Source organism: Myotis yumanensis, unplaced genomic scaffold, assembly GCF_028538775.1.
Source record: "Myotis yumanensis isolate MYYU_CA2020_CCGP unplaced genomic scaffold, mMyoYum1.0.hap1 SCAF_8, whole genome shotgun sequence".
NCBI classification, from domain to species: domain Eukaryota; kingdom Metazoa; phylum Chordata; class Mammalia; order Chiroptera; family Vespertilionidae; genus Myotis; species Myotis yumanensis.
Window position 1 is genome coordinate 25,523,780 of NW_027223759.1, and position 12,395 is coordinate 25,536,174.

Genomic DNA, 12,395 nt, shown 5'->3' on the forward strand with positions numbered 1-12,395 from the left:
ATGGAAGAGGTGAAGAATTGGATTCAGTGCTCTCTTGGTCACTTTTTAGCTACTTTAAACATGTAACTTTCAAAATTTTCACCCAACTTCACAGACTCGACAGCGTCACCATTGCAATTTATCTAAGTCGCTGGCAGCCCCACGCGTGGCTCTCAGGCGGGTGCAGCTTCCATTGCACTGTGGTCTCTGCCCCCAAAAGAAAGGGCATGAGTGACAAAGGCCAATCAGAAACCAGAGAAGAAAGATTCAGACATGAAACCACGGGTGCAACTTGGGCTTTCAGACACCACCTCATCCAGCAGGCCTGGGAACCAGGTCTGGGATTGGCTGACACTATCTTGGCCTTGACGAGGGTACGCAGACTTTACCTGCGGGGGATGAGGGGCCTCTGAGTGCCTTGCAGTCCCTGAGACTTATTAGTCTTTGAATTTCTGATCTCCTGGCCCACTCTGGCACATCAAAATAGCTCACATTTACTGGGCATCAAGTTTTTGACAGACAGTGTTTAAAATACTTTATATGCATTAACTTGTTTAATCTTCATTACAACACTCCCTGGAGGTAATCATTCTCCCTACCTTGCACTTAAAGAAATCTGGCATTAGATTTCCTTATAATTAGTGTCTGTAAGGCAGGGAGAGTAATAACTAGTCTGAGACCACACAGCTCCCAAGAGGGATTCCAGTCCAGGTGGCCAGCTCTGCAGCCTGGGCTCTTGGCCGCCTTCCAATGCCCTCCTCGCCCCCACCACCACCACACACACACACCACAGCTGTCGCAGAGTATGTGCTCAATGCATACATGTTGAATGAATCAATGTTGTATAAATGTTTTAATGAGTAAAAATAAAACTCACTTCAGACCTCACTGAGGAACATCCCTGGGCTCCAGTCTCCTCTAGCACCTTTCCTTTTTTTCTGAATCCTGTGATTCTCGGCCAGCAGCTCTACCGGAGACCCCTGGGGGTTTTTCCCCTCCATGTCTACAGAGCACTCTTGGCCACTTTTGAAGAGTGAGTCTCACCCACAACCTCAACCCTGCTCGTTCAGACTTTACCAGTTCCTTCTTTAACTGGTAACAAGTGCTCTAGGGTCTGGGCCAGTGGACCTTGTGTGGTACTGTCCAGTATCGACCTTTTGTGAAAGCCTCTATGTTCTTCTTATCCCGTGAACCAGGAACTCAGGACGGGCTAGACAACACACCTCAACTCTCCACCCAAAAGTGAGCTCTGCCTCAGCGGCATCTCCACGCAGCACTCTCATCTTCCCCATCCACTTCTCCAAAGCAGGTCCCATCTCCACTTTGTCAGGACTCCTGTGGTCTCAGAGGCAGCTGGTTCCCCGTGGACAACCGGGTGGAAGCTGCATTGCATTTTCTTTCTGATTTAACCTCCAAGGTTGCACAGTGTCACTTCTCACTCTGCTACATTCCATTAGTGAGTCACTAAGATTGGCCCAGACTCAAGGGAAGAAAACACTCAATAACATAGTGTAAGAATTTGCAGAAACATTTCAAAACCAACATACCCACTAAAGTGGAATTGTCTTAAAGTTGTCTTATGATGATTAGACACTCAGAACTAGTAGTTTATGTTTTAGAAAAGCAAGAAACCTCTCATCATGTCCCTGGTGTACTTATCCTCTATAACCTGTCTCTGAAAACTGTAGCGGTAGTTTGGCAGGTGGAATAAGATGGGTAGAAATGACAGGGGAGGGGACAGTCACGACAAACGGTTTCACTTCCTAAGAAAGTTCACGAGTTCCTTTTCATTTAGGCACATAGCAGCTAAATTGTACACATACAAGCATCGTTACTTATTTAGTGCCTGCTATGGGAGGAAAACAAGAAGTGTGGTTAGACAGGAGTAAGCAAGGAGAGCATCATAGATGTCAGGGAGATAAGGCACCATTCTAGAACTTGGCTTCTACTGGGATGGGAGCTGAGGGTTGTGTACAGAAATGGCATGATCTGAGTTGTGTGTTGAGACCCAGCTGGTAGGGCAGAGGCAGGCTCAGGGAGACTGGTTAGGAGGCTCCTAGAACAATCCAGTTGACGGTGGGAGGACTGGACCATGGTTAGCAGTAGTAGAATGGTGACGTGTTCTGGAATACATTTGAAGGTAGGCTTGTGCCAAGGCTTGTGTCTGCAAGCTTGCCTAAGTTTTGAACTTGCAACCTGGGATTCATTTGATAGATTAACAGATGTGACTCCTGAAGCAAGAGATGTAAGAGGTCATATCTGACCTTAAAAATACAAGAAATGCAAAAGTACATTAATAACTTGGAAATAAAGCCACTCATTACTTATGTAAAGAATTATTTTTACACAAGTAAATCCAGAAGTGAACAAATTTCGGTTTGGCCATATGCTTTTTCCTCTCCCTTTCTTCCTCTTTTTAGTACCGCATGGGGTTAATTCAACCAGATGTTCTTACTTATTTATAGAAGTTGCTCCCCAATGAGTTCCTCTAACTCCAGGTAACAGCTCAATGAAGTGCACATAACGTAACATTTTTGCATCTTCAGCCTTGTGTGACAAAGGATGGGAAGAACATACCTAGGTGTGCTCCCTAATCTATTGAATCAATAAATGAAACACAGAAAAGATTTAGAGAATCAAAGGGCTAACAAAGCCTTTAAGGATTGCGCAGGTCTTGTGTGAAGGGCAGTGAGGATATAGACATAGAGGCTCGTCCCTGCCTTACAGAGCTTCAGGCTAGAACCAGAGCTGGTTAACAGATCCTTAACCATGCACCGGTCAAGTCTCATGATGTGAGTCAAATCATGTGATGGGTCCAGAGAAATGGTTTACATAAACTTGCAATTGTTCAAATGCAATCTTCCTGTCTGTGGCTTATGGTGTCTTGAATTCAACAAGCTGCAATCAGGCAAATCTTGTAATCACAGAATTAACTGAAAGAATTCACAGCTATGGAAATATCTGATTGTTTTCTATTCTTACCAAAACTTAATATCACATTTATCTAATAAGGGAACGATACCTGTAACTCTGAAATGTTAAAACCATGTGACTGTTTTGAGACTTTATTAGTTGGATTTGATTTTCATGGTGGAGTCTACAGGCTATTTATTGGCTATTCTTTAGTATTATAGGAATAGATGACAATCCCTGTTATGAGGTTAGACTTAGGTAATAGTCTCTTAAGAGTGTTACTAGTTTAACAGGCATACTTTAGAAGAGTGATTCCTTAAGTTATTTCAAATAATCAGCTTGATTTTGGGATGACTCTATATTCTTTTCTGCACATTAATGTTAATCTAGTTCAGATAAAAATAAAATTCACTTTCTAAAGAAATTTTGTAACAGTTATAAAATGACTTAAAATAGTGGAGTGTCATAAAATACAGATTAGGGATCACTGCTCTTCAGAATGCATGGGAAACGAATGATTGGAGTTACGTCATCACAAAAGCCACCTATCAGTGCCACCAGGTTTTCAAAAAATCTTTTTTATACTTTTTTGGTATTTTTTTATTTGTTTTTAGTTTCTTTTTATAATAAACATATTATTTTGAGAATGAGAAAAAATAAAGCTTATCTCTTTAATAGCATAGTAAACGGCCATTCTGGTTTCCAAATCAACCTCTTATCAGTTAAGCCAAGAATCACTTCTTCTAGGTCAGAACTACCGTGTTTATTGACAAAACAGCTGTGAGGGGGAGACTGGGCCACAGATCTGGCGTCTCTTCATAGCTCACAGTGCAGGCTGAGAGCCTGGATGTGCTGAGCCACCTGACCCCAGGGCTTCATAAACTCCAAAAGAGACACCACCACCTGCCTCCCTTACATAACACACTACACACTAGCACATTAAGGCAGGTGGTATGAAGAAGGTGTGTGCTTCAAGTCAGACAGACAGAAAGACAGACAGGACTTTCTTCGTTTTCTCATCTGTGAATGGGGCAATAATGACTGAAGTGTTGCCAGGATTGAATAACATAAAGTCGGCAGAGCAGGCAGCACACCGAGGGTGCTAAACACACAGCAGCTACTATTATTGCCCTGTGTCCAGATCAAAAAACAAAAGCTAAATTAAGCAACAGAGTAACAAGCAAGGAATATTTTATTGTACACATTTTCTCAAAAAACCCCCACAAAAACAGAACCCACAAATAGGAGCAAAGGACAAAGATTTTTAGCTCTCTTGGATCCGTAGGGCACCATATCTTATAGAAACATCACTAGTACAGGGACAAAATGTACTAATCAACATTGCCCGACTCCCCAGTCAAAAAGGCTATAGAGAAAAACACTTAAAGTGGTATATTCTAATGCAAATTTGTCGCACAATTAAACTTCAACTTACTCCAAGAGTTGCTGTATAATAAACTGCAGAAAATAGAGTAGGCATTCAGTAATCTGCTCACCATGAATAAATATAGCATGTCTTACTTATTTGTTAAGCCTCACATTTATAATGAGCAGATGGTTTATCATTAACAGTAACTGGTTTCTTACATTTTAAGGGATATCAGATCCAGTAATGAAAGTAGAAACTAATTAAAAAAAAAAAACTGATCTTAGAAAATAGCTCCTTGGGTGTGAACCACTATCGAGTTTATTACATACTTGGGCCAGTTTCAACTTAAAAATGTGGACATGAACAAACTGAATTCTGTACAGAGAGGACAAAGTGATACCATCTAGACCAATATGTTTGTTTATATGCACCAGGAGCAGGACAGGACTAGGACATAGCAAACAGAGATTTACAACGAAATGAGTAATGTTTCCACCTATTGCTATAGAGATATCTCCATCACCTGCACTAATAAAGGGCAACTTAAAAACAGGTTTAAAATGAAGAATTGGCATTTTCATGTCCTATACATACTAGGGCTAAGCATAAGGATCTTCTCTAACATTCTATACTTCTTAACCTGTTTGTACAAATGAGTGTGAGTATCCCAGGAATGGAAAAACCAGTAAACATTACTTGAAGAACTATCTAAAGTGACCCGTTTAAGAGGAACACAGTCAAAGTAAGGCAATAACTATAAGCCTAGCTGTACTATCTTTATGTGCCCAAGTCAGTAAAATTGAGAAAATAATTTTTGCCCACCTCTATAGAAAATATGCCCTCATTTGCTACTTAGTTTGTGACAGAGGCAAGACAAGGCTGCCATGAGTGTTTTCATACAGAAAAATGGTAACAGGCTCAGGTGGAGAGAAAACAATACGGAAACATCTCCTTTCCTTTCCCGATACCACACTCTAATTCTTCCTTAAATATGCATTTCCTCCTTGATTTATATTATTAGCTTAACCCCTTAGGAGGCACTATCACAATCTTAGTCTCTATGGAGCACTGGAGTTCTTCATTAAAAAGTTTTTATAAAATAAAAAGAAGTTTGAAAGCTATGGCATATTCTTAGCAGCTGTGATGTTCTACTCAGTCTACCACAGACACTTACAGTCACATTTTACAGAATAAAGAAAAATGGAACCACAGTTCAGTGCTCTTCATTGGGGAAAAGAATTGATCACATTCTATTTTCCTTGCAGGACTTCATAAAATCCCCAGGATAGCACCTTTGTGGGGCTGAACCCTAACTGAACACAAGTCAACAGTCAATGATGCCATGTAGAAGTTAGCATCACTCGATTTTCCTTCCAGATTATATTAGTAATGTACATTTTGCAGAAAGCCTAGGGAAAGTTTTTAGAGAAAACATCTTTTTCAGGTGATATAATACAAAAATTACAAGGAGCAATACACCCTTCGGTCTTATTTCTGAGGCAAGTCAACTTTCACCGCAGATCATTCTAAAACAGGGTGTGCCTGACCCCATCCCTTTCCCACAGCATTTGTGTCCCTTTGCCATTTGACATTTCAGTTTAACTGCCTGTCAAATGTTACAGTTCCTCTGAGCTGCTGTTAGACACAGGGTGAGTCCCTTACTTCTATCATGTAGAATAACATGTGGTCTTCATACAAACCCGACAGAGTAACACAGTAGTGAGCCTCTATCAATATCCATCAGTCAGACTAACAAAAATATTGTTGCTATTTTTAAATTTATCCTTAAAAAATGTAGGCCTCTCTCTACTCACTTCCATAGCCGTAAAGTAATAGATACATGTGTTATTGTTAAAAACAAACAATAAATATCTGGATATTAAAAGCAGGTGCCCCTTCTCCCGCCTCTTCCCCCTTCTGGTACTAAGTGGCCAAAACCCTTTCAAACACCATTTGATACAACGGATTTTGCAAGTTGTTACGTAACTAATATATTTCATATTAGTTACAATGACTACAAGTCAACATTGGTTAAAAAGCTTTGGAGTTCTTGTCTGAGGTGTATACTAACTGCCACAATATCATGGGGCTCACCTTGAACTAGAAATAGAAAGTGTCTGTTAGGAGGACTGGGCTGTTCCATGGAACAGAATGATCATTCCCACTGCACACAGGCTGGTAGCTGGGTTTTCCATCAGTCATTACTAACTGCAATGACAAACAGTCAGGGGGCTGTGTGACTCCCATGGTAATGGCAACACAAAAACATTTTGTCCTCAGAGCATGTGTGAGGGGAAGGAAGAACTTGGACTGCCTTGGTTAATAGAGGAATTCACAATTCACTCACAACCACCATGAGGTTCGCCCATGGCTTACTGCCCGCAGGACAAACAAGTGAAGTGAGCCAAATACTAGGTGCAGATGGCACTGAAGAGAACAGATGTCTCTATTGAGTGTCAATAACTAAGTGTAAAGCAGGTGCACATCCTGCCAGCACATGAGGAGTCACTGGGATCTTAAGCTCCTACTGCGTTCCCTCAAGAGAGTGCCCTCCCTGCCCCACTCCTGCTCCCACAGCAGCCACAGGGCCCGGAGGCCCAGCAGGTCAAGGGGAATGTGTGTGTGTACTTGCAGTTGTTATAAGAACATTTTAGGCATCAACTCTTTAGTTCAATATTTTTTTCTCTAAAACTCTATTTGCTATATCAATCTTGTCCACATCAGCTCACTGTTCGTGAGGAAGTTTTGCTGGAGGGATTCCATTCCTCGGGAACCACAGGTAGGTCCACAAATTCCCCAAAATACATCTTTACTTTTTTTTTCCTTTGAAAAGTGTTGATCTGTGTTTAAGTGGCTTCTGTTTGTCCACGTGACGGTGACTGTGGTGCCACAGGGAAAGGTGGCGCTTGTACAGGCTGCCGCTGGGAAGGTGCAGACCTCGCGGCTCCCGGGTCAGTGTGGAGAGAAGCCGGTCGCCAGGCTGCAGCCCACCACGGGCGTCATGTCCCATATCTGCAAGAGAGAAGGCACCAGGAGGCAGCACTGGTCACCTGGTCTGCCCGTGAGAGCCAAGACTGACACAAACAGGCGTGGGACTGGAAAAGGGCCAAAGGAGCTCATTCTCTTCTTTCAGTGCAAAACTGCCTCCTGACCCCAACAGTGATAAAACACTAAACGTGATGAAAGCTTTTCAGCAGTATCTAGACACCTGAAAATTACATCATAATGATGTTCTACTATAGTCTATACCAGTGATGGTGAACCTATGACACGCGTGTCAGAGGTGACACGCAAACTCATTTTTTTGGTTGATTTTTCTTTGTTAAATGGCATTTAAATATATAAAATAAATATCAAAAATATAAATCTTTGTTTTACTATGGTTACAAAGATCAAAAAATTTCTATATGTGACACGGCACCAGAGTTAAGTTGGGGTTTTTCAAAATGCTGACACGCCGAGCTCAAAAGGTCTGCCATCACTGGTCTATACCTTATTATGAAATAATATATGTCATAGTTTCACAACTCAAGAGAGGTACTAAGTATAAAATAGTTACTTTCAGTTTCTGTGTTAATGGGAATTAATGAAAAAAAAAAGTGTGGTTATTTCTTACAACTAGACGCCTTCTGCCCAGGATGGAAGGAAACTAGCACAGGAAGGAATGGCTTCAGCAAAGGATCAGCTGGGGAGGGGAAACCCTGGGCTCACTCAGCCAGATGGCAACGGGGGTGCCAGGCAAAGGGAAATGCCTCGTGAAGCGCCAAGGCCGAGGGCGTGGAAACTCACAGGCATGCAGTTTGTTACTGCGGATCTTCTGATGGCTACAGGTAGCTTATGAAAGGGGAAGATGAGCTTGCTAATCAGAAGGTGAGGCTGGACTAGAAATGTCATGCTCATTCACAGCATGATAAGGGAGCAATCTACGCTGAGATGCTAATTGGGACAATTATGCAGGTTACCTTCACAACGCGATCCGTCCCACAGGTCACCATCAGTCCCCTGGCAACATCCATGGACATGTGGGAGATGTTATGTTTTCCTTCATGAAAGGTTGCTAGAGAAGTCCGACTAACAAAGAGAAAAGGGACCATTTAGAAGTCACCTGACTGTACCTAGAGCTGAGGGACACATTTTCTTAGCAACAGAAAGGAAATACAGCTGCTCTTGAACAACATGGGTGTGATGCACAGGTCCACTGATATGCAAATTTTTTTCAATAAATACGTACAGTACTATAATGTATTTTCTCTTCCCTACAATTTTCTTAATAGCATTTTCTTTTCTCTAGCTTACTTTGTTGTAAGAATTCAGTATATAATACATATAACTTACAAAATATGTGTTAAACAACTGTTTATGTTATTAGTAAGGCTTCTGGTCAACGGAAAGCTACTAGTAGTTAAGTTTTTGAGGGAGTCAAAAGTTATTTGTGGATTTTCAATTGCCAGGGGTTCAGCATCCCAAATCCCCACACTGTTCAAGAGTCAGCTGTACTTATAGAGCCTTTCACGTAGAAGAGAAACGGCCTGCATGAGATCACACAGTGTGGGCACGAGACAGCTGCAGGCTCCCAGACCACTCTGGTGCCCAGGCAGTAGCACTCACCGACCAATGGTGCCCACTGGCTTTCCAACTCGGGCCTCTGCCAAGGTTTGCCCATCTATTACTTTCAAAGAAGACTCAACGGAAAGGGAACAAAAATGATGGTTCTGCCCTAGTGGAGCTGCCTGAGTCAGGACAGAATGGGGAACAGACAGAAATGTCTGAACACAAATAGTTAAGAACTGATTTCTAGGTCAGATCTTGGTGGGGAAAAAACCATTGGTCTCTAGAATTTTCCCAGTAATTAAATTTCCACACACAGGTGAGCAAAGCTGAGAGCATTCAATGCTTCTGGAGAGAACCAGCTGGCCACTGCGTCAGTGTGCACGTGGCCTTGACCCCACGCAGCACCCTGAGTGCTGGGGGCTCAAGCCTGGGCTGGTCCTAGCAGCATCATTTCTCACAGTTTGGGAGAGAAATCTGTCTTGTGTCGTAAAGCTAGAATAGGATCCTCTGTTTAGACATCGTCTATGAAATTGGGAGACACAAACATGTGGGCAGGAGTACATCTATGTCACTTCCTGTTTCAGGCGCACAGTAAGATTGAGACACGCAAACACTCACTCCTCATCCTTGATGGAGTCATAGCAGGAGTCACACATGCGGACCTGGAACTCGAAGCCCATGACGGGGTAGCTTGAGCGCTTGCTGCTGCACTTCCCACAGACGGCCTGCCCGCACTTCCTGCAGTGGTGCTTCAGGAGGGAAAGGAGGAGTTTCACTTTTGCTTTAATGCACACGGTTTCCCTTCAGAGCAGGGGAATGGATCGGAGTGGGGAAATCTTGCCTTGACTTATAAACATTCCAAGTTAATGTAGCAGTTAACAGCCAAAAGGTGGGCAATTGCACTATTTGACAAGGATTTCCAAACAACCTTACTATATCGGTCAGATACTGCTTTTTGTTCATTCATCTTGTGTCTCGATGTCAAGAAATATTAAAACCAAGTTCAAGTCCACTTAGCAGCTCAACTGATTAGAGAGTTCAGGGAGGAGAAATCTATTTCTATGTCAAAGGAAAGTCAAGAAATAAGGTTTTAAATTTAATATGCCCTCATTAAGAAACCAACATGCATAATCAGATGTTTTACTATCTCTTTTAGTCTTTCAATTGTGACTCTGGAAATAAAGCTTCAAGAACATTCCAAAATAGTCCAGTTATTATTACTGATTCGGACATACTTTTTTATACTGAAAGACCTGTTCATTTCCTCCGCTATTAGCTGTTAATCATAAAAGTAAAATTAATCTCTTCATGTTTCCTTTAGAAGTAGGGACTTCTTCACCCATCAGCTACATTGCACTAGTTTCCACCGTCACGCATTGTTAGAAATAGCTAATGAAACAATTCAGGTACCATTTTCAGAGCATTAGAAAGTTTTAAGTGCTAAAATAATTCCTGCATTGCCTGATAGTCTCATATTAGACCTTGCAGGAGTACAATTTTGTAAGTAAAATCCAAGAAAGTTTATTACCACACACAAGTTTTAGGCCAATCCTTCATAGAGGTGTAACCAGTAATAAAATGAGTACAATCAGCATTCCTTTTTACTTACTTGCACAAATTCATATTAAACCTGAGTGAGTGGCTACCTTCAAGTCTGGCATATATATATTTGTAGAACTTTAGTATCTGTGCATACCTAGTGAGAAGAACATCTTTGAAATCTATAGGCTACTTTTAATTTAAAAAACAAAAATTGTACTTGAAAGATGCTTAAAAATATTACACATGCTTACTAAAAATATTCCAGGTAGATTTATGTGGAACAATTTAGGAATAATCTAACATTATTAGAGCCACAGTATTCCAGTGAGGGCTAAATTGTTACTTTTTATCAGTTTGTGAAAGTATGAGGCTTGTATGCCCTAATTCATTCTAATTTGGTGCTTGGCTAGTATGAAACAGTGACCTTAACAACAGTCCCAAAGGGAAAGATCTGTATCTATTTACCAGCAGGCTTGGGTTTTCTATGCATCCCCTTCTTCCAGTGCAGGACCAGCCATGGACAGTTAGGGGACAGTCTCCAGTGCAGGACCAGCCATGGACAGTTAGGGGACAGTCTCCAGTGCAGGACCAGCCATGGACATTTAGGGGACAGTCTCCAGTGCAGGACCAGCCATGGACAGTTAGGGGACCGTCTCCAGTGCAGGACCAGCCATGGGACAGTTAGGGGACAGTGTCCAGTGCAGGACCAGCCATGGTACAGTGTCCAGTGTAGGACCAGCCATGGGACAGTTAGGGGACAGTCTCTAGTGCAGGACCAGCCATGGGACAGTTAGGGGACCATCTCCAGTGCAGGACCAGCCATGGGACAGTTAGGGGACAGTCTCTAGTGCAGGACCAGCCATGGGACAGTTAGGGGACCGTCTCTAGTGCAGGATCAGCCATGGACAGTTAGGGGACCATCTCCAGTGCAGGACCAGCCATGGGACAGTTAGGAGACAGTCTCTAGTGCAGGACCAGCCATGGGACAGTTAGGGGACCGTCTCCAGTGCAGGACCAGCCATGGGACAGTTAGGGGACCGTCTCCAGTGCAGGACCAGCCATGGACAGTTAGGGGACAGTGTCCAGTGCAGGACCAGCCATGGACAGTTAGGGGACAGTCTCCAGTGCAGGACCAGCCATGGGACAGTTAGGGGACCGTCTCTAGTGCAGGATCAGCCATGGACAGTTAGGGGACCATCTCCAGTGCAGGACCAGCCATGGGACAGTTAGGAGACAGTCTCTAGTGCAGGACCAGCCATGGGACAGTTAGGGGACCGTCTCCAGTGCAGGACCAGCCATGGGACAGTTAGGGGACCGTCTCCAGTGCAGGACCAGCCATGGACAGTTAGGGGACAGTGTCCAGTGCAGGACCAGCCATGGACAGTTAGGGGACAGTCTCCAGTGCAGGACCAGCTATGGGACAGTTAGGGGACAGTCTCTAGTGCAGGACTAGCCATGGGACAGTTAGGGGACCGTCTCCAGTGCAGGACCAGCCGTGGGACAGTTAGGGGACAGTCTCCAGTGCAGGACCAGCCATGGGACAGTTAGGGGACAGTCTCTAGTGCAGGACCAGCTATGGGACAGTTAGGGGACAGTGTCCAGTGTAGGACCAGCCGTGGGACAGTTAGGGGACCGTCTCCAGTGCAGGACCAGCCATGGGACAGTTAGGGGATAGTCTCTAGTGCAGGACCAGCCATGGCATAGTCTCACTGGCCCGAGGAAAGGTCTTGCTCATTATCACCAGAGAGTGGTCATATAAAAAAAAAAAGTATGAATTAACAGCACTTCTGGAGAAGAAGTGTGATTCCGAACAAAATAAGAATTACACAAGTGACAGAATGCACGATTAACCCGGTGGTGACTCCAAGTTGGTTACGTACCTGTCTCAACCCCAGTGTCTTAGTGTCCCACATCTGCTTTATGTTCCAGAAAAAGGGCTGCTCACATTTCTGGCAAGAATCACTTTCTAACCACTGAGGAGCCTGGGCGAAGAGAGAGAGCCAACGTCAGCGTGGCCGCATGTTTACACTGGCTTTTCAGA

General features: G+C 43.3%; 1 protein-coding gene across 1 annotated transcript in view; it reads right to left on the reverse strand.

The window, feature by feature from the left end:
- Positions 1 to 4,066: 4,066 nt before the first annotated feature.
- The window catches only part of WDFY1 (WD repeat and FYVE domain containing 1), a 39,041-nt gene continuing 30,712 nt past the window's right edge, over positions 4,067 to 12,395 (reverse strand). The window contains exons 9-12 of the mRNA XM_070422242.1: positions 12,235 to 12,336; positions 9,431 to 9,561; positions 8,224 to 8,332; positions 4,067 to 7,273 (exon numbers count right to left, since the gene is read on the reverse strand). Coding sequence (XP_070278343.1) covers positions 7,214 to 7,273; positions 8,224 to 8,332; positions 9,431 to 9,561; positions 12,235 to 12,336 — 402 coding nt within the window. The 3' untranslated portion in view covers positions 4,067 to 7,213. The remainder of the gene's footprint in view (positions 7,274 to 8,223; positions 8,333 to 9,430; positions 9,562 to 12,234; positions 12,337 to 12,395) is intronic.